The sequence below is a fragment of the Silurus aristotelis genome (assembly GCF_946808225.1).
Source record: "Silurus aristotelis genome assembly, chromosome: 5".
NCBI lineage: Eukaryota > Metazoa > Chordata > Actinopteri > Siluriformes > Siluridae > Silurus > Silurus aristotelis.
The window spans coordinates 563,814-583,813 of NC_139578.1; the positions used below are offsets into that span (position 1 = coordinate 563,814).

The 20,000-nt window shown below is 45.4% G+C and overlaps 3 protein-coding genes across 8 annotated transcripts in view; 2 read left to right on the plus strand and 1 right to left on the minus strand.

Moving 5' to 3' along the window:
- LOC310727011 (KN motif and ankyrin repeat domain-containing protein 4-like) overlaps window positions 1-9,217 on the minus strand; it is an 11,414-nt gene extending 2,197 nt beyond the window's left edge. The window contains exons 1-10 of one of the 5 annotated variants that reach the window (XM_083543059.1): window positions 9,083-9,217; window positions 8,251-8,358; window positions 4,808-4,888; window positions 3,262-4,710; window positions 2,312-2,390; window positions 1,938-2,237; window positions 1,786-1,867; window positions 1,484-1,703; window positions 689-831; window positions 96-296 (exon numbers count right to left, since the gene is read on the minus strand). In XM_083543059.1, the coding sequence (XP_083399185.1) occupies window positions 96-296; window positions 689-831; window positions 1,484-1,703; window positions 1,786-1,867; window positions 1,938-2,237; window positions 2,312-2,390; window positions 3,262-4,710; window positions 4,808-4,823 (2,490 nt within the window). In that variant the 5' untranslated portion in view covers window positions 4,824-4,888; window positions 8,251-8,358; window positions 9,083-9,217. Of the gene's footprint in view, window positions 1-95; window positions 297-650; window positions 832-1,483; window positions 1,704-1,785; window positions 1,868-1,937; window positions 2,238-2,311; window positions 2,392-3,261; window positions 4,711-4,807; window positions 4,889-8,250; window positions 8,680-9,082 lie in introns of those variants that run through there. The other 4 variants (XR_014533911.1, XM_083543060.1, XM_083543058.1 and 1 more) reach the window with 4 other exon arrangements.
- On the plus strand, window positions 9,116-13,449 carry LOC310727014 (angiopoietin-related protein 3-like). Of its 2 annotated transcripts, XM_083543064.1 has the most exons (8): window positions 9,116-9,244; window positions 9,960-10,629; window positions 11,089-11,199; window positions 11,277-11,388; window positions 11,469-11,582; window positions 11,669-11,764; window positions 12,513-12,782; window positions 13,199-13,449. In XM_083543064.1, exons 2-8 carry the CDS (start codon window positions 10,099-10,101, stop codon window positions 13,345-13,347), a joined length of 1,383 nt encoding a protein of 460 aa, XP_083399190.1. In that variant the 5' UTR covers window positions 9,116-9,244; window positions 9,960-10,098; the 3' UTR covers window positions 13,348-13,449. The 2 variants fall into 2 exon arrangements, with proteins under 2 accessions (XP_083399190.1, XP_083399191.1); XM_083543065.1 differs by lacking the exon at window positions 9,116-9,244 and having other exon boundaries at window positions 9,910-10,629.
- A 280-nt stretch (window positions 13,450-13,729) lies between these two features.
- Window positions 13,730-20,000, plus strand: part of LOC310727012 (phosphoglucomutase-1-like) — a 7,010-nt gene continuing 739 nt past the window's right edge. The window contains exons 1-10 of the mRNA XM_083543062.1: window positions 13,730-15,355; window positions 16,034-16,196; window positions 16,274-16,420; window positions 16,784-16,909; window positions 17,877-18,067; window positions 18,288-18,442; window positions 18,711-18,826; window positions 19,249-19,384; window positions 19,548-19,731; window positions 19,840-19,971. Coding sequence (XP_083399188.1) covers window positions 15,098-15,355; window positions 16,034-16,196; window positions 16,274-16,420; window positions 16,784-16,909; window positions 17,877-18,067; window positions 18,288-18,442; window positions 18,711-18,826; window positions 19,249-19,384; window positions 19,548-19,731; window positions 19,840-19,971 — 1,608 coding nt within the window. The 5' untranslated portion in view covers window positions 13,730-15,097. The remainder of the gene's footprint in view (window positions 15,356-16,033; window positions 16,197-16,273; window positions 16,421-16,783; window positions 16,910-17,876; window positions 18,068-18,287; window positions 18,443-18,710; window positions 18,827-19,248; window positions 19,385-19,547; window positions 19,732-19,839; window positions 19,972-20,000) is intronic.

Consider the following 20,000-nt stretch of genomic DNA (forward strand, 5'->3'; position numbering starts at 1 on the left):
TGTGAACATGGTCTTTTAGGGGAAAAAGATTTGGTTGTAAGGCAGATTTTTGAATATTTCTTTTCTGCCCTGGAGGTTCTGAGCAGTGTTCCTACCTTATCGGTGAGGTTCACGTCGCAGTCGGGATCCTGTAGCAGAATTCGGACGACGTCTGTGTGTCCTCGGTCGCAGGCGCTGATCAGGGCCGTGGTTCCCGCTTGGTCCTGAGCGTTGACGTTTGCTCCATGTGCCAGGAGGAGTCTCACCGTGGACGCTCGGCCGTGTCGAACCGCCAGGTGGAGTGGCGTCTGACCCCCCTGTAGGGCGAGTGCACGTATAAAAGTATACGTTTTATTAATACACAACAAATCCACATCAGTGCTACTGGAACTTTAGATTTATAACTTTACATGAATACAGAGCAATTCCAGCTGTTAAACTGAAAGTCCAGGGGGTGGAGTCACAGCTGGTCAGACTCCTACCTGGGTTTAATTCAACAACAAAAAGTCCAAGCAGTGGAGTCCGACCTGCTCCACCCCTTCTACATAGGATTAGTGGAACAGGAACCCAAAAAATGTTCAATGTGGAAAATCGGACCTGATCCAGTTCCTCCCTGAACCTTCCTGTTCTACAGACTACTTAATGTGTGTGAGCAACACCTGGAGTCATACCTTGGTGTTCTCTGTGCATGTTGTTCCACATCTCTCACCTGACCTGCTCGAGCGTTAACATCCCCAAACTCCATCAGCTGCTCCACCACCTTCATGTCCGCCTCGGTGCCAAGCGGCTGCAGGGACGCCAACATGACCGCCGTGTACCCACTCTTATTCTTCAGGTCCACGTCACACACTCCTGGAGAAAACACGGATCCTGGTGAGGAACGTCTGTGCGAGTGTGTGCTCGAGCTCGCGTAAACAACACACTTAACAAATCACTAAGTAAAACCTTTTCTTTTTTTCTCGGAATATTTCAGGGTATGGTTTATTAATGTTGGCGCTGCAGCAGCGTGCGGTTTCAGATGAGCAGTAATCCAGGGTTGGCTCTGCTACGCCGTGGTCTGGATGCCTCCAGTTGTGTTCGTGTTTGTGTTCGTGGATTTCAGCAAGATAACGTTAATGACTGAAACTTTCCCTAAAAGACGTCCTCACGCTTGGTCACGGTTTCAAAAAATGGGAAGTTCTTCATCTGATGGTGAAGCAAAGAGGCTGAAGGAGGTTTTGTTTCTCCTCGTTTTTTCTCTCTAGTCCTGAATTCCTCTTCACTTTTAATTTTGGTGTATTGTTGGGCAAAGACACGCCCACTAGCCTCCTATTGGTCGAGAGATTTTGAATTGTTCGTTAAGCATTATGATGATCCATGTGATTAGATATGAAGGAACTGGGCACATTCTAAAACGCTGCATGTGATAAGACGCTGGTCTGTACACAGTGTGCTTTATCATTACTGTGCTGGTGGTAAGATCATGCAGTGAGATGATGCAGGGTGTGTCTGACCCGTCACTGACCCGTGTCCAGGAGGAGCTGGACGATGCTGAAGTTGGAGTGAGACACGCTGTAATGCAGGGCCGAGTTTCCGTTATCGTCCACCATGTTGACCAGGAAGTGCAGCACTGCAGGGTTTTCAGTGGCCACCTTATTAACATACAGAGTGACCATCTCGGGACACGAGTTCTCCTCAGCGCACACGTGGAACCACTGCTGGAACACTGTGGTCAGAGCTTTCCTCTACAGAACCAAAACCATGGTCAGGAAGCTCGAACGAAATCCTGCAAACCTACAATTTTTTTTTTATGTTTTTGTGAAATACCATTTCATCATTCGGTTCCGAAACTTCATCCATGTGCTGCTCCAAGAAGTGGCACGCGTTCATGAAGTCCATCTCCACAACCCTGAGGAAACCGTAGGACACAAAGATTACGTTCACGTTCATTAAAACCTGCTCGTGTGATGTTTTCTCACCTTCCTCCTTCATCATCTTCTGGACACATCCTATCCTGCTTGTCCAGTTCAGCTGTCTGTTCTTCAGGACGTTTCTCTTCACACGTCCTGTCCAGCTCCACATAATGTTGTTCAGGCTCGGTCAAGTGTGTGGTCCCTGCAGTGGTTTCTCCTATGAGCTCTTGCTGTCTGGTGGACAGTGTAGAACTTGGCAGCTCTTCAGTTCTTCTCAGGGTAATGTTTTGGTTTAACTCCTCCCCAGCAGGACCCTTTATCCGTGTGATTCCCTCCACAACTTCATCATCATGGCTGAGGACAAATCTGGAGAATAACATATTAAAGTTAATACCAGTAACTAACCTGAATGAGAGATATGTAACATATGAGGAGGTTACCGGTCTCTTCCGTGGCCTTGTTGAGAACTTTCCCATGTCTCCACCACTGACGGATGGTCCTTCAACATGGATTCCTGGGCTTAAATGAGAAGAGTCCAGGGGTTAATAAAGACCAAATGACTGCTGTGCTTTGTTTGTTGGTTAGGATCTCTACCTCCAGAATATTATATTATTATATACAAATACGCTCGAGCTCTGGTCCTGCCTGTGGGACTTGGTGGGTTAGTGGTAACAGCCTTAGATTGTAGAGGTTGCTGGTACACATCTGGCGTGTCCCTTTGGTTGGTGTGTGAAGGACAACGGAAAAGTATGGATTTGAACCAAAGATGTGATGCACCAGAGGCCATGATGCTAACCATTACATCAGAGAGGCGAGATGAGGGGGTGATCAACAAACACCTCAAAGATCTGGCAATGAAATGATCCATGTGGAGGTTCAGCACTCCATCACCACTTACAGCCACTTGATTTCTTTGTGAAGCTCCCTAAAGAACTTGGATTGTTTAAGGTTTTTGGGTGAGATAACTCCAAATGCCTTTGAAGTTAATATGTTAATAAAAATAAATAAATAATTATAATCAATACTAATAAAACAAGAGATGAGCCTCGATCCAACAACCTTCATCTCCAGGAGCCGTGACTTCAACCACTGCTCCAACAAAACTTACAGGAAATGTTCTTGTAACACATGTTTGGATTCATCAGTGGTTCAACATTTGGTGGCACTGAACATATAATTCTCTAAAGCATTTTATTCATCAGGAGAACTCAGGTCTCATCTTCTCCACAAACTCTGGTTAGATGCAAGTCAATGGTCAGGGTTATTCCAGGAGGAAGCAGTTTGGTAAAATTATTGAATTTGATAGTCTTTAGAAACCAGAGGAAAATCCAAAACTGATCAACACCTTCTGAGTGAGATGCATCAGTGGTGTGGTGTAGAGGAGGTTTACCTGGTGGTGGTGGTGCTGGTGCTGGTGCTGGTGGTGGTGCATCTCCTGCTTGTGATATATAGAGTGTAAGCAGGTCGACTAAAGACACCAGCTGTGTTTGGATGGAGCAGACACGTGGATATAGATGTTCTGAGGACATCTCTCTTCCCAATTCCTCGTTCCTACTGAGACACTCCCACTGCTCCTGTAGGAGCTCTCTGACTTTCTTCACATGCTGCTTCATGTCTGCTTGTGATCCTCCTTCAGATCCTGCTGTTGCACACGGTTTAGATTCTTCCTCTAAACACACTTGGTAATCTTTACTCCGATCAGATTCAGGTGTAGACGTTTCCACTGACATTCCTGAATTCTTCTCCCAGGCTCGTGTGCTCCTCAAGTCGTCTAGTCGAATCCAGATGTTTTCTGCACGTTGCTTGGTTAACTCGTCAATTCTCTTGTCTTTAAGAAGACTCTCCTGTTCCTGTTCCTTTAGAAGCTTTCTCGTCTTATCCAGATCCAACTCAAGACCATGAAGCTTCTGCTGCAGCTTTGTGACTTTCTTTTGCAAAGCTTCACCGAGAGACTCCTCTTCACAACTTGCTTCTGAACTTTTTTCCACATTTATTGTCTCGATCGTATCAACCTGCTGGGATGAAGCCTTGATGTTCTCCTCTAGCTGATTGTACTCCCGATCCATCCAGTCCTCCTTTGCTCCAGTTATCTTCTCCATAATTTTCATGACACTTCCAGGAAAGTCCAGAGCCACAGGGTCCTCAGGTTTGGACTGGAACGTGTGCAGGAGCCTTTCTCGCTCCTCCCGCAAGATACAAATCTGTGCTTTCAGCTCTGGTATGATCCTGATCTCCTCTTCGAGCTCGCCAACTCTACGGAGAGCCGCGCTGAGCTGCTGAAACGTCCCATTGATGCCTCCAGGGCTGTGGAAGACATCCTCAGAGGAACCGTTTTCGTGAGAGAGGAAATCCTTAGATCCGTTGGGGCTGGTTGGGTCCTCAGTGGAATATTTCCTCAGTAAAACTGTTAGTGGTAAACTGGAGGCTCGCAGTAGGTTTGGCCTCACGTGTGGCCCCAGTGGCTGCTCGTCAAAGGCCTGCAAGGTTTTGAATCGAAACTCCGATTGGCTCCTGAACCCCCTTGTCTCAACGTCACCTCCTTGACGATGGCACGGCTGCTGGGAGTCTGCGAGACGAGTTCTGGGAAACAGGATGCTGGTGGAGCTCCACTGAGAGGTCCTGCAGCTGTACCCGGGTAAGCTGAGATTTCTCGACAGGTTCCCTCGATTCCGTCCACGTGGCCTACGCTGAAGCTGCACCCTCCGTATGGTGTTCCCCTTTTCGATGTCCTCGACATATTTCACGAAATCCAGATCCAAATGGAACCCGTAAGGTGTTTCCACAGAATATGAGGGCGGTCTCCTGTGGCTCCTGCTTTCTTTTGTAGCGACGCCGTTCACTGAGAAAAACGCAAGAACAAAAACGCATGTTAGACGCTGGTCGTCTGGTAGGCGTGGAGTTTAGTCTAGACGGATTTATGTTTTTTAGGACGTTACCTTCATGTGTGTCCATTGTTGTTTTTTTTCTGGGTTATTTGGGTTTTTTCAGCTTGGTGGGATTTTCATACTGTGTGCAACCTGAGAAAAGAAAAAAGATGATGGATTGATTTCAAAAGGAGGAAAAAAGATGATAGAAATTGTGTCTACAGAAGATTTGAACGTTATTTCATGGTCATTAAGGAACGGAGGACTTGGGTGTGTTGTATTTTTGAGATCAGACTGGCCTCGAATCGCACATCTGAGACCTCTTTGTAAATGTTGATGCCAAAACCATTTTCCAAAAATCAGCTTGTTCCTGTTTAACTGCAAACCACAGTAACAACACTTTCCCTTTAAAGCTTTGATTAAAGTCTGGAATTGTTTTGGGTTTGATTGTTAGTGCAGATGTGAAGGACAGAAGATTAACCAGACGAGTCTTTCGGGCACGTGTGGGGGGGATGTGCAGCAGCAGCAGCAGTGTGTGTGTGTGCATGCGGGTGGGTGGGTGCGTGTTGGGGTGGGGGGTGCGGGTTCATATTTTTCTGCAGAAACTGAATAAATACGACTCGTATAAAATGCCATGATTACAAACAGACCCTGTGTCCTACTCTGTGGAGAGAAAAATGCAGTAGAAGGCTTTGTCCTGAAGCCTGGAGCTCCGCCTCCACTCGCTCCTGACCACACAGTTCCACAAACCCAGCCGCAGCCCCAACAATGTCAGCTATGCCATAAACACACAAACAGCCGAACCCAAAGTGCTCCTGAGCTCCTAAACACAAACCTCCTCCTCTTCTCTCGAGACTCTACAGAACAGTACATGAGCACGAGATCAGAACCTTCAGTCTTCACTTCCCTGCAACTAAACATCTCCTGCATCCAGAAGTTCAGAGTTTCTCTCAACTTTCATGACATCTTTCATCTTCACTCATACTCAGGACACAAGTAGGATGATGGAGATCATCACCACCATCACCATCACAAGAAATAAGAGCATGGAGCTGATGGAGGACGAATCCTGGTTCAAATGATATAATTATTTAAATCCATGATTACAGTATTATTTAAAACGCTATTATTTTTATTTACTTCATTTCTGTTCCAATAAATATTTTTATTTCTTATTCTATTTGTTTTATATCTTCTTTCTTTCCCTTTTGCTCCCTAAAGCACAGATTTTTTCCCCTCATTCACATCAAACTTTCTGCTCTAATTTAAATCCATTTCTGTCTCCACCACGTTCCTTCATTCCTTCCTGGACCACAAATTGGTTTTGAACCTGTGACAGTTCCGAATCTCCTCCGCACCCTGGACTGTGTGGCGTCTGAGGAACCGGATCTCTTAGCGTTTCAGCAGTATTTCAGTACTCAGGAGGTCCTGCGGTTCTTCTGCAGTCCGAGTCCGAGTCGAGTGTGTTCATGAAGCTCTGAATGCAGATCAGATTTGTGTGTCAATTAAAATGAAAACTTTTTCCAAGAACTAAGTTTGTGTTTGTTTTTACACAATGGAGTGTCGACTAACGGACGTTCTGCTCTTCCTGTCAGGGTTCCTTCACACTCAACCTCATTTCTTCTGGTCTATATGGAGCTTTGGGGTCGAGTTTGAGGCCTGTGTGTGTGTGTGTGTGTGTGTGTGTGTGTGTGTGTGTGTGTGTGTGTGTGTGTGTGTGTGTGTGTGTGTGTGTGTGTGTGTGTGTGTGTGTGTCTGACTCTCCATTTTAAGCTGCGAGTGTGTGGAAGGATAGAAAGTTTCTCTCGCTCTCACACACACACATCTGTTTTTCAGATCTTTCTTCTCTGTACCACCTCGTATTATTTCTTCTTCCTCAATATATTTCCATTTCTTTTTTTTTCGGGCAGAATTTGAAAATCATCTTGGATCACTTCCAGCTGCAGTGAACACACACACACACACACACACACACACACACACACACACACACACACACACACACTTAAACCTCACACAAACACCACACATGTACACCAAACACACACAAACACATATCAAACAAACCCCACACACACAGTGCACACACACACCACACACATTAAATCCTCACACCACCACACACACAAACACCACACACACACCAAGCACCACATACCAAAAACCAAACACTGCACATAAAACAGACCAAACACCACACACACACACTTAATCCTCACAAACACCACACACACACTTAATCCTCACAAACACCACACACACACTTAATCCTCACAAACACCACACACACACTTAATCCTCACAAACACCACACACACACTTAATCCTCACAAACACCACACACACACTTAATCCTCACAAACACCACACACAGACCAAACACCACACACACACAATCATCACATAAACACCACACACAGACCAAACACCACACACACTTAATCCTCACAAACAGCACACACAGACCAAACACCACACACACACACCTAATCCTCACAAACAGCACACACAGACCAAACACCACACACACACTTAATCCTCACAAACACCACACACAGACCAAACACCACACACACACAATCATCACATAAACACCACACACAGACCAAACACCACACACACTTAATCCTCACAAACAGCACACACAGACCAAACACCACACACACACACCTAATCCTCACAAACAGCACACACAGACCAAACACCACACACACACTTAATCCTCACAAACAGCACACACAGACCAAACACCACACACACACACTTAATCCTCACAAACAGCACACACAGACCAAACACCACACACACACACACACACACACTTAATCCTCACAAACAGCACACACAGACCAAACACCACACACACACACTTAATCCTCACAAACAGCACACACAGACCAAACACCACACACAGACCAAACACCACACACAAACTTAATCCTCACAAACACCACACACACACTTAATCCTCACAAACAGCACACACAGACCAAACACCACACACAGACCAAACACCACACACACACACCTAATCCTCACAAACAGCACACACAGACCAAACACCACACACACACACTTAATCCTTACAAACAGCACACACAGACCAAACACCACACACACACACTTAATCCTTACAAACAGCACACACAGACCAAACACCACACACACACACACACACACACTTAAACCTCACAAACAGCACACACAGACCAAACACCACACACACACACACTTAATCCTCACAAACAGCACACACAGACCAAACACCAAACACACACACACACACAATCATCACATAAACACCACACACAGACCAAACACCACACATACACTTAATCCTCCAAAACACCACACACAGACCAAACACCACACATGCACACCAAACACACCAAGCACCACATACCAAAAGCCAAACACTGCATACCAAACACTGTGTACATAAAACATACCAAACACACACACACTTGGACCAAATATAACACTTAAAATAATAACACATAATTTGTATTACTAACAGTTTTGGCATGAGCTCCCCCCCTGTCCTGTCCTGATGGTATGGTCCAGTCTAACACCAGTCCTGCATTGTCCTCCTACTTCCTCCGCTCACACGCAGATCACAGTGTCTGTGGGACACAAAAACTCCTCAATGTGAAATTTACTGAAAACATAAAGCAGTGTTATTGTGCTGAGAGATGAGAATAGGGAGGAGTGGGCGTGGCCATCACCCTACCCACTCTACCATTTATCCAATCAGAGGAACAGTGGGTGGTGAAAATGTAACCCATTGGCCAATAAGGTGTAGTGGGTGGAGCTTAGTGCTGAAGAGATGATTATAAAAACAAGAACCATGTGTCAGGAGTTTTGAGACCATGTATACTGGGGTTATTCTATAGCATGTGCACACACACACACACACACACACACACACACACACACACACACACACACACACACAGTGTAAGTTAATACACCACAGATGGCCATAACATATACTTTAATCAATAACTACCACAGAGCTTCAGACTAAAAGAAAGAGAGCGAGAAAGAGTGTATGAGAGAGAGAGTGGGAGAGAGTGGGAGAGAGAAAAAGAGAAAGAAAGAAAAAGAGAAAGAGAGAGTGGGAGAGAGAAAAAGAGAGAGTGGGAAAAAGGGTGAGACAGGTAGGCAGGTAATTTCTGGCCATCACACACACACACACACACACACACACACACACACACACACACACACACACACACACACTGATCTATTTGTAAATGAGGTACATGGTCATGTTTGTATTGTGGATTTTCTCTCTTATGTGAGTTAATGTTTAACTGTAGGCTCTCAGAGTCTGAACCTCCTCACCTTCCATTAACCTGCTCCACCATGAACATCTGATGATCCCCTCGTGTCACCTGACCACAGACGCTTCTCTCATTCCGCTCAAGTGGAGGATATCTGATGAGAAAGCTCAGTTCGAGATTCACAGTCTGGTTTCTGTTTTTCTGGAGGATCTCTGCATGCCGTGTGAGTGACCGCAGAATGTTTGAGAACATGCAACCCTTCAATTTTGTGCTGCAGCTCAGCGCAGGATCAACATCCACAGACACGCTGCATCATCTCATGGAAACTAAATCTCGGAAAAGTGGCTCGTTTCTTAAGCGTTTACTCCTGAACTCCACACACACACACACACACACACACACACACACACACACCGAATATCAGTGTGACACAAAAACACAGTCACATACACACACAATTACACACTCACACACATCCTCATTCGTAAATACACAAATACATATTTACACAAACAAACACACTCGTGCACACAGTCATATTGATACACACACACACACACACACACTCATACTCACGCAATCCCACAAATACACACACACACACACACGCATGCAAACACAGACACACACAAACATAATCTCAAACACACTCACTCACTCATACTCACACAATCCCACAAATACACACACACACAAATGCACAGACACATGCATGCACATAGAGACACACACAAACAATCTCAAACACACATACACACACACACACACATATACTTACTCTTGAACACACATGCATGCACACACATGCATGCACACACACACACACACACACACACACAAATGCACACACACACACACACACACACACACACAGTTTATTTTTACACACAGTTACTTCTTTGCTCAGATCTTTTTCTCTCTTTTCTCTGACCTTCCAGTCCACTGTTCCTCCTCGTGTAGACCAGAAGCACATCATGTTCTCTGTTTAATGATCAACTCATCAGCAACAGAACAGACATAAAGGGACTTTGGGCTTCTTTAAACAGAAAACAGAAAGCTGAAAGATCTCCAGCAGTCATGAAGTTCTTTCATCTGAGAATGGAGAAGCGCACAGTCATGAAGCTGGCCTTGCTCCTGTTCTTCATCATCTCAACCAACGCTTTCCCAGCAGAGGAGCACTCTGAGGAGAGGAACCCGGCTCTTTCCGAGAGTCGCTCTGCCTTCGCCGCTCTGGATGAAGTCCGGCTCATTGCTAACGGGCTCCTGCAGCTCGGCAAAAACCTGAAGGACTTTGTGCAGAAGACCAAGGGCCAGTTCAGAGACATTCTGCAAAAGCTTGATATTTTTGACAAGTCCTTCAACCAGCTTTCTGTTCTGGCCAGCGAGATCAAAGAGGAAGAAGAGACACTGAAGAAGACCACAGTGGTGCTGAAAGCCAATAATGAGGAGATCAAGAGTCTGTCCATGGAGATCAACTCCAAAGTTGAAGACATCATGAGGGAGAGAATCCAGCTGTGGAACCAGGTTGGAGAGCTCGAGGAGAAACTGAGTGGACTTTCTCAAGGTCTTCTCTCGGCAGATCAGATCGCAGAAATTTCAGCACTCAAAGTAAGAATACTTTCAGTGAAATTAGCACTTTGTACTTTGCAGGAGGTCTGGATCTTCTCATTCAAAACCAGGTCCTGGCCTTCAAAATGAGGGAACAAAAAAAAATGTTTATGGGGAATCACGATTTCTTTCCTTTATGCCGCAGTGGGACGGGGTTTTATTCCACCCCTGTTAATCTCATAGACAGCAGCCAAACAGCTCTCTGTGAGTTCAGGTATGTGAAAGAGGGCAGATAGCTCTCCAGACATTAAGATTGTGGTGGCTTCAAGTGTCTCAGAAGAAGCACATGCTAGCTTTCATGCTTCATGATTTACATCAAATAAGAACCTTTGCCAAATCCCAAGCTGTAGGGGGCAGAATCACATTCAGGGCAAGTCAGTAATATGTAACTATATCGTTAGTTTAGAAAAGACAGAAGTGATAAGATGGTGATCAGTTATATGGAATATCAAACCCCAGGAGGTGATCCAAGTCCAAGAAAGGAGCATCTCAGACCTTCTGAAGGCGGTGAAGGAGCAAAGTGAGAACTTACACGACCAGAGAAACAAGATCAAAAGTCTGGAGGAAAAGGTAATGGTGTTTGATTTTTTTAAATAAACACAACTCGGAACATCTGCTGCAACACCCTGTCATTACGTCGCTTCTAGCTGAACTCCGCCAACCTTCAGGAAACTCGGTCCAAGTTCAGCCTGGATGCCGAGGTCTACAGCGTGTCCGATTATCTGTCCAACTATTCCTCCGATGGAAGCTTTTCCAGCAGTGAGTGTTCATGATGACTTGAGTGTATCGAATGTTTTGGGAATTCTTTGTGCTGAACTTTGTGAACTTTTGCTCTGTAGATTTCCCGCGAGACTGCGGTGAGGTCTTCAGGAACGGAGAGAGAACCAGCGGCCTGCATCCCGTCCAGCCGAACGGATCAGAACCGTTCCTCGTCTACTGCGAATTCACGCAGGGTAAAAATACCAGTGCACTGGAATAATCTGAAGCTGAGCAGGTTGTGGGTTCGATGTCCTGATAACATGAGCTCTGCTCCTCACAGATGCAGCCCTCACGGTCATTCAGCGCAGACTCGGCGGCTCGGTGGATTTCGACCGCTCTTGGAAAAGCTACGAAGATGGATTTGGAGACTTCAGGAGTAAGTGATGTGTTTGGGATGTTTTGTGCTCCTTCAAAACTTAAAAAACCCCAGAAGATTTACAAAGTGATGGAAGTAACATACATTATCCTGCCAAAAGTATTTGGACACCTACCCAGCCACATGTGGTTCTTCCTCAAACTGTTCCTACAAAGTTGGAAGCACACAATCCTACAGACGTGTTTGGATGTGGCATAAAATTCTCCTTACACTTGAACTAGGAGACCCAACACTTGTTCCAGCATGGTGATGCCCCTGTGCACAATGCCAGCTGCATGAAGGTCTTCTTTCCATGGTGTTAGATTTGAAGATCTCCTGCTATAGTGCTATTGAACAGTGTTGGGATGACTTCAAACGCTGACTGCACCCCAGGAACCTTCTCGTCTCACCTACATCAGTACCTGACTTTACTTATTCCCTTGTGTCTGAATGACCACAGATCTCCACAATATCTAGTGGAACATCTTCCCAGAAGAGTGGAGGTTATTATTGTATTTGTTGAACATTTCAGAAATCTATTTAGAGACCTGGAGCAAAGTGTGATGGCAGAGTGATACCTGACACTGAGTTACAGCAGAATCAGGGTTTTGGTAGGTTGGAGATGTTCAGCAGGACGAATGTGACAGCATTAATGAAGCTCAGTTTACAGATTCTGGACCGACTGAATCACTAAAGCGAAGGCACGAAGGGGTTCGAGCAAATCTGCCCATGAAAGAGTTTGATGTTTAATGTGCATTGTGCTCTGTAGGTGAGTTCTGGCTCGGTCTGAGGAAGATCTTCTCCATCTCCAGGCAGGCCGGCTCTCTCCTGCGCATTCAGACGGAGGACTGGAAACAGGACAAGCAGTCGATGGAGTTCCAGTACACGCTGGACGGCTCCGACTCCAACTACACCATCCACGTGAAGGCAGGAGACATGAGCTTGGACGAGGCCGTCTCTACAGCACTGAGGTTCTCCACTAAAGACCACAGCGATGGGAAAAGACCCAGAGATCCACAGTGTACTCAGGATTATTCAGGTACTTACACTGTCCCGACTCTGAAACACGTCCGCAAAACAGATCATCTGGACAAAAGTAATGGCGCCCTATAAAAAGAGAAAGAGATATCAGTGTGTTTATGTGGTGGTTACTTCACCATGTAGCATCTGAGCTGCACTGCTGAAGTTACGAGTTACGCCGCAAACTTTCACTATTTATTAGCTATTTTGTCCACTCAGCGCTTTTTTCCCTGAATGGAGTTTTAAAGGCGGCTAATGGAAAACCAGCTGCAATATAAAAGCCATAATTTCCCTCTGATTTCATCACAGCAGTGCAATTAAAACTTTTATAAACCCGTCAAACTGCATCCAGTCTTTCGACGAGGTTCTTCACCGGCAGTTTATGCTGTTGCAGATGAAACGTTTAAGATCTTTCTCGGTGTGGTTCTGTTTCAGGAGGCTGGTGGTTCAGCGCATGTGGAGACATCAACCTGAACGGAAAATGCATCCAGAGCCAATCTCGCAGGAAAGGAGTCCAGGGGAAGCTCCATAAAGGACATTTAAAATCCACACAGATTTCCATTCGTCATCATCACGAAGCGTGAAGTCGCCCGTAAAACGACGTGAAAACGTGAAAAGATGCATGAAATCCCGACTCTGTAATTCCAAAAAGCATTAAAATTGAGCAACATGTCGGTTTAAACAAACAGTCCAATGTCTGATTGCTTTCTGATGGAACACAATTTCTATTTACTTTTAGCAAGTTCTACACACACACACACACACACACACACACACACACACACACACACGTGTGTGATGTTCATTAGCTTCACCACGGGGGAAAATAATCACAGCTGTAACAATAAGAACGAGTGGTTCAGGAGATCCAACTCCACCTCCAGCTCGCACGTTTTACAGAAAAGACGTGACTTTGTGAAACAGACAGAAACGGCGGAATATTTCGAGCAGGACGGGTTTATAAACATCTTCCTGAAACGCATCTTCTCCAGAGACGGATCTGCACACGGGTGTCGTTTCTGACCCCTGATTTTACCGCATCATTTTGGCAAGTTACCCTTTGGCTCTTCAATAAGAAGAAGAAGAGGATGATGAGGAGAAATAGAGGAACAAGAAACAAAAGGTTGAGGAGAAGAAGGAGAAGAAGAAGAAGAAGACCTGTTCTCAAGCAATTACGAGATCTGATTTACAATAAAACTCTTGAAGAAGTTTTTGTGTGTATGATGATGTGTTCTTCATCCTCCATGCTGGTGTTTCTGCTGCTTTGCTTTGGATTTTCATCCTTCTGCTACCACCTAGTGTTACAGGAGTGATATGAGGCCAGGTCAGAGAACAGGAAGTTCTCCCTGCTCTACACGCTTTCCATCCCTGAGCAAGTAATGTCCTGATATTAACTGATTACTTCTCAGGGCCTACTGTATGTCTGTGTCCAGCCTCAGAATCTGAGATCAGAAGATCTATGTGATCTCAGTGACCCTGCCCCCCTCCAGATCTCCCAACCTGCCAGATCCATCCTGGTGTCCTGAAAATCAAATGAAATCCAGTAACTGCTGATGAAGATGTTCTACATATAGATGTGGAAAAATGCTTGTGGTTGAGAAACCATGCAGATGCTCTGGAATGTAGTTAATACAAAAAATATCGACAATATACCTACAATTGGTAACGTGGTGGTTCTTCTGACCAGAAACTCAAAGCCATAACTGCTGAACCACCACTGCCCCTATGTAGAACCTTGAAGGAACCTAAAGATGCTTTAGTTCTCTAAAATGATCTTGTAATCTTTATTCTCTAGAATGTTCTTACACACATGGTGTTAAAATTAGGGGCTGAACAGTTAAAGCTCTGGGTTACTGATCAGAAGGTCAGAAGTTCAACAACCAGCTTCACCATTTTTGAGCTCTTGAGCAAGGCCCTTACCCCCATCTGCTCCGGGGCGCGACCCCGTGCTCTGAACCCAACAGCTGGGATGTGCAGAGAGAATTCCCCCTGCTGTAACGTGTACGTGACACATAAACGCTTCTTCTTCTTGTAAATGATCGGATTTCATGAGCCGATACGTCGCGTATCAGACGGGTTCAGCTGATGATCGGACTCCAGCACGGCCCTGGCGAGGCGTGACAGTGATGCCCCTGCACATGTGTGAGGAGGAGCTCGTCTTCAGTTACTCTCCCAGCACTGGTTTATTTTTGGATGTCCAGCTTCTGGAATGCTCCGTGGCTGCTCTTTCCTCCCCTCACACTCTCGCTCGCTGTTCCCCGACAGAGCAGTGTGCAGTCACACCCCGGGCGTCGAGCTCGTCCTCGTCGTGGTGGTTCTCGCCGTCTCTGAGCGATGGAGGACAGTCCGTTACAGGTGCTGCATCTCGAAACCGCTCCGTATCCTGACCAGAGGCCCAGTACCGGCATCCTGAGGAAGAGCGTCCGTGTCTTCCAGTGTAAAAGGAACTACCTGCAAAACTTCATCCAGAGTATCTTCTCTTCCATCGACCTGCGAGACCGCCAAGGATCCACCATGGTGGTAGGAGGAGACGGACGCTACTTCAACACCGACGCCATCCAGGTCATAGTGCAGATAGCGGCGGCCAACGGGGTCAGTCTTAATAACCTTCTCCTGATCGCAATCAGACGTTTGGTTTCATCTCCGATTGCTGTTTTTAGAGATGTGATCCTTTTATTTATTTATTTTATGGAAACTAAGCCAGCTGATCACGTAGACGTGCTGTTTGTTGTCTCCTGTCCTACACAGATATCATTCCCCACGTCTCTACACCAGGGTCCAGGGTGGAGATATTTATAGATGCTGGCGATTGTAAATAAATGATACACCCACTATAAATGTTATTCTAATTTAGTCGGTCGGATTCCAGCGCAGGTGGAGAAACATGAGCGTAAGTGCTGTGGTCTTATAAATTCCCAGTGGTGTATCCATGAAACCACTGCCTTTTTATTCATTTATATCGATCCAAAGGTCACGGGATTAAAATAATTTCACGTGCGAAATGAAATCAGAAGGAACAAAACTAAAGACGTCCGATATGATTGTGAAGGAACAGTTTGGGGAAAAACCTCATAGGACTGGAAATGTCAGCTTTCCCAATCCCCCGAAGTTTATCTCTAGATGTTTATATTTTAAATAAAATATTACCGGGTTAGAATGTCTGGACGTCAGGCCCCTCGATGTGATTCGTCTCTGAGCAGGAAAGTGGACGTGTACGATTGTGTAGGTTGAAGGGAAGCGAGTGAAATCCCCTGCTCTTACCTGTCTCAGGTAGGACGACTGGTGATTGGTCAGAAGGGCCTGATGTCCACCCCGGCTGTGTCGTGCGTAATCAGGAAGTTCAAAGCCATCGGTGGGTTCGTGCTCACCGCCAGCCACCACCCCGGAGGACCAGACGGAGAGTTTGGCATCAAGTATAACATCGTTAACGGAGGTAAAAACTTTATCAAACGTAACATTTATTTCATATTGAATCCCATGGAAATAAATGTGTGTTTTGTGTGAATCCAGGACCTGCACCCGCCACCGTGACCGATAAAATCTTCCAGATAAGCAGGAGCATAGAGGAGTTCGCCATCTGCCCCGAACTCAGCGTCCATCTCACCACCCTCGGCAGGCAGAGCTTCGACCTGGAGAACAAATTCAAACCCTTTACAGGCAGGTGAAGCGAGATGCACCAACCCGCCCGCTAAAGCCTTTCCAGAAAGGTGGAGCTTCTTATCACATGACTGAGAGAGCGAAAAAATGGGGAATGAGACGTTTAGCTTGGACATGAGGGTGTAATGGTGAGAAGATATTAGATATCAGATATTAGATATCTCCTCACCAGATGATAGATGTTACTTTAACACTAATAATAACAGGATTCTTTTTATGCTAAAATACATGTGTTAGTGATGCACTTCCTGTTATATACTAGCGACTGAGCTGTTACCATGGAAACGGTAGCACTTTCGAACGTGGTGTGATGATCCGATGATGTACGGTTTAGAGATCATGTATTTCCTGCCTCCTCTGCAGTGGACATCGTGGACCCCGTGGAATCCTACGCCAACATGCTGAGGAACATTTTTGACTTTGCGGCTCTGAAGGAGCTCCTGTCAGGCCAGAACCACATACGGATCCGGTTAGACGCCATGCACGGAGGTGAGGAGCTCTACATTTTCTTCTGGTATAGAGACCAAAAAAATGCCTGTCTAGTGAAGAAGATTTCTTTCGAATGCATTTCATCTCAATTTATTCTCTAATAACTCAACAGTGTCCCAGGAGGCACTGATAAATTCTTTCACGAGGTCGAGTGGTCTAGATAGAGTTTCCAGCCGTCTGTTAAACGATTACAAGGAGAAGTTTGACATAACACTGAAACCAAAGCAGGATTTCCCATTCCCTCAGGAAACCCTGGAGCATTTACTGCACTCTCCAAATGACATTTTAAAAGGCCAAGGCAGCCAATCATCTGCCTCGAATCCAAAGTGAAAAGTTCAAATCGGCTGGATTGCTGGAAGTCGCTGGAATGTGGTGGTTCATCTGGTCATAAAAAAAGGAAACCTGATGTTAACAATGCGTTTCTGATGCAGGACGTTAAATAAAGAAAGTTCCTGTAGCCCCGTCAGTTCAGATCTAATCAACGAGTGAGTCTGGAACATGTGAACCTGGTGCACAACACTAAGGTGTATCACATGGGTTTATTGTAGAAACATCTCTCCTGTCTCGCCTCCTGGTAACCAGAAATACCGATAATAATATTCCAGTTAAAACGGTTCACGATTTCATCATTTTATTAAAGTCTGTTAAAGATCCAAACTTTCCTGTTGTCTGGAAGGTTCCTGGGCAAAACTCTGTGAATGAACCCCTCCAAAGTAATCTTATAGAGACCTTCGGAAAATATTTCAGGACAAAACAATGAAAGTCCAAAACTCCGACAGCTTCCTTCTTTTCCCTGCATTATGCTGCTGCTAAGCCTGGATTCAGAAGCCACATGATGAAATAACTGCAGGAATAAAATGGAATTTTGCTGTAATACGTTTTTTTAATTAAATGTTCTTCTCTTTTAAAACTCGCTGTTATTCCTCCATGATACCAAACCCATCATCTCTCCATGTCCTTGCTGAAGTGCTTGGCCCGTACGTGAAGAAAATCCTGTGTGAGGAACTGGGTTCTCCTGCCAACTCGGCTATTAACTGCGTCCCTCAGGAGGACTTCGGTGGTCGTGTTCCAGATCCGAACCTGACCCACGCTGCAGATCTGCTCGAGGCCATGAGGAGCGGACAGTTTGACTTTGGAGCCGCGTTCGATGCTGACGGTGTGAGTGTCTTTAAACACGTGATTCACGCATAAGTACCAAATATTTCCATATCAATATTAATCCCTGCTTCAACAAGTCACGTGATCACAAAATCCTGTGGTTCTCCGTGTCCTCGCTCTGTTTCAAGCTCTGTCTCAAGCTCTGTCTCAAGCTCTGTCTCAAACTCTGTCTCAAGCTCTGTCTCAAGCTCTGTCTCAAACTCTGTCTCTGTCTCTCCAGGACCGCAACATGATTTTAGGGAAGAATGGATTTTTCGTGAGTCCCTCGGATTCGGTCGCTGTTATCGCAGCAAACATCTTCTGCATCCCGTATTTCCAGCACATGGGAGTGAGAGGCTTCGCCAGGACGATGTCCAGCAGCGGAGCCCTCGACAAGTAAATACACCCCTCATACAGCAGCTTCTGAATCAGGATTTCTTCACTGAGAACATCTGTCCAGCTCCATATCTAGTGGACTCTGATTAGCAACACACACACACACACACACACACACACACACACACACACACACACACACACACACACACACTAAGACAGTTGTAGCATCTCAGTTGGTTCAGCTTCCCAACCAGCTGCAGGACAGATGTTTTAGAGCTCGATCTGGTTGAGTTGAGCTTATAGATGTGGCTCTGGTTCTTTACAGCGTTGCTAAAGCGACTAAGATTCAGCTGTATGAAACTCCAACTGGTTGGAAGTTCTTCGGAAAGCTGATGGACGCTGGTCGCCTTTCTCTGTGTGGAGAGGAGAACTTTGGGACCGGTAGCTAAACTAACGTTTTTATTCATTTATCTGTGATGGCATGATGGGATCTTCTATAGAACTGTTCAGCTCTGTATAGAGCAGTGACGCTTTTTTCCAGAAGGTTCATGATTTTAACATTAAATACAAGGACGGAACTCAAAAGTCACCACTTTGAAATGTAACATTTCTGTTCTGTTTGACTGGTTACTTTCATTAAACAAGTTCTATTTCAACTCAAATACATTCAGGCCTATGATTAATGTCATCCTGGACCTAATGCGTTCTGTGGGTGGAAACCTCAGGAACCAAAATGTTCCACTGGAGTCTGTGGAGTTTTTACAGATAAAAAAAGATACAAAAAGCTTGCAGTCTCCTGACGTCATGATGGAGTGTTGATGCTGATATAAACAGGCAGACTTTCACACGTTTCCTCTTCTCAGGTGCAGATCATATCCGTGAGAAGGACGGGCTTTGGGCAGTGCTCGCATGGCTCTCCATTCTTGCTTTCAGGAAACAGAGTGTTGAAGAAGTCATGATCGATCACTGGAAAACCTACGGCAGGAACTTCTACACCAGGTCTGGAGTGAAGAGGACACTGTTTTTTTTAAAGGGAAAAAACAACTAAAATGATTCTCAGTGAAAGAAAATATTTTTTTTTTACATTACAATTGTAGAAAAATGTAGGAAAAAACAATAACCGTCATAATTGGAGAAATTTTGCCCCCTCCGTACCTGACAGATACGATTACGAGGACGTGGAGATAGACATAGCGGTGGACCTCATGCTGGACCTCGAGGTGATCATCTCAGACAAGGCGTTCGTCGGCCAGAGGTTCACTGTGGGACAGAAAACCTACGAGGTGGAAAAAGCAGATAACTTCGAGTACAGCGACCCTGTAGACGGAAGCGTCACAAGGAACCAGGTACAGCAGATGTTTTCTGTTCAATTCTCCTCGTTTCCAACATGAAATTTTACTAATAAAACATTAAACGCAAACTAGCATTTGAAATAAACCTCGTTTTTCCAACAGGGTCTGAGGGTTTTATTTAAAGGAGGCTCTCGCATCGTGTTCCGTCTGAGTGGCACCGCCTCGGGGGCCACCATACACCTGTACGTCGACCGCTACGAGCAGGACGACAAGGAGATTCTACAGGATCCACAGGTCTTTCCAGCTGCATGTCTTTCTTCATT

Excerpts from the sequence above, each read along its gene's own strand:
- LOC310727014 (XM_083543064.1), top strand. The coding sequence starts at position 10,099 with ATGAAGTTCTTTCATCTGAGAATGGAGAAGCGCACAGTCATGAAGCTG. Across the intron at positions 10,630-11,088 it reads CAGAAATTTCAGCACTCAAA|GAGGTGATCCAAGTCCAAGA; the intron begins GTAAGAATACTT and ends ATCAAACCCCAG. Across the intron at positions 11,765-12,512 it reads TGGATTTGGAGACTTCAGGA|GTGAGTTCTGGCTCGGTCTG; the intron begins GTAAGTGATGTG and ends TGTGCTCTGTAG.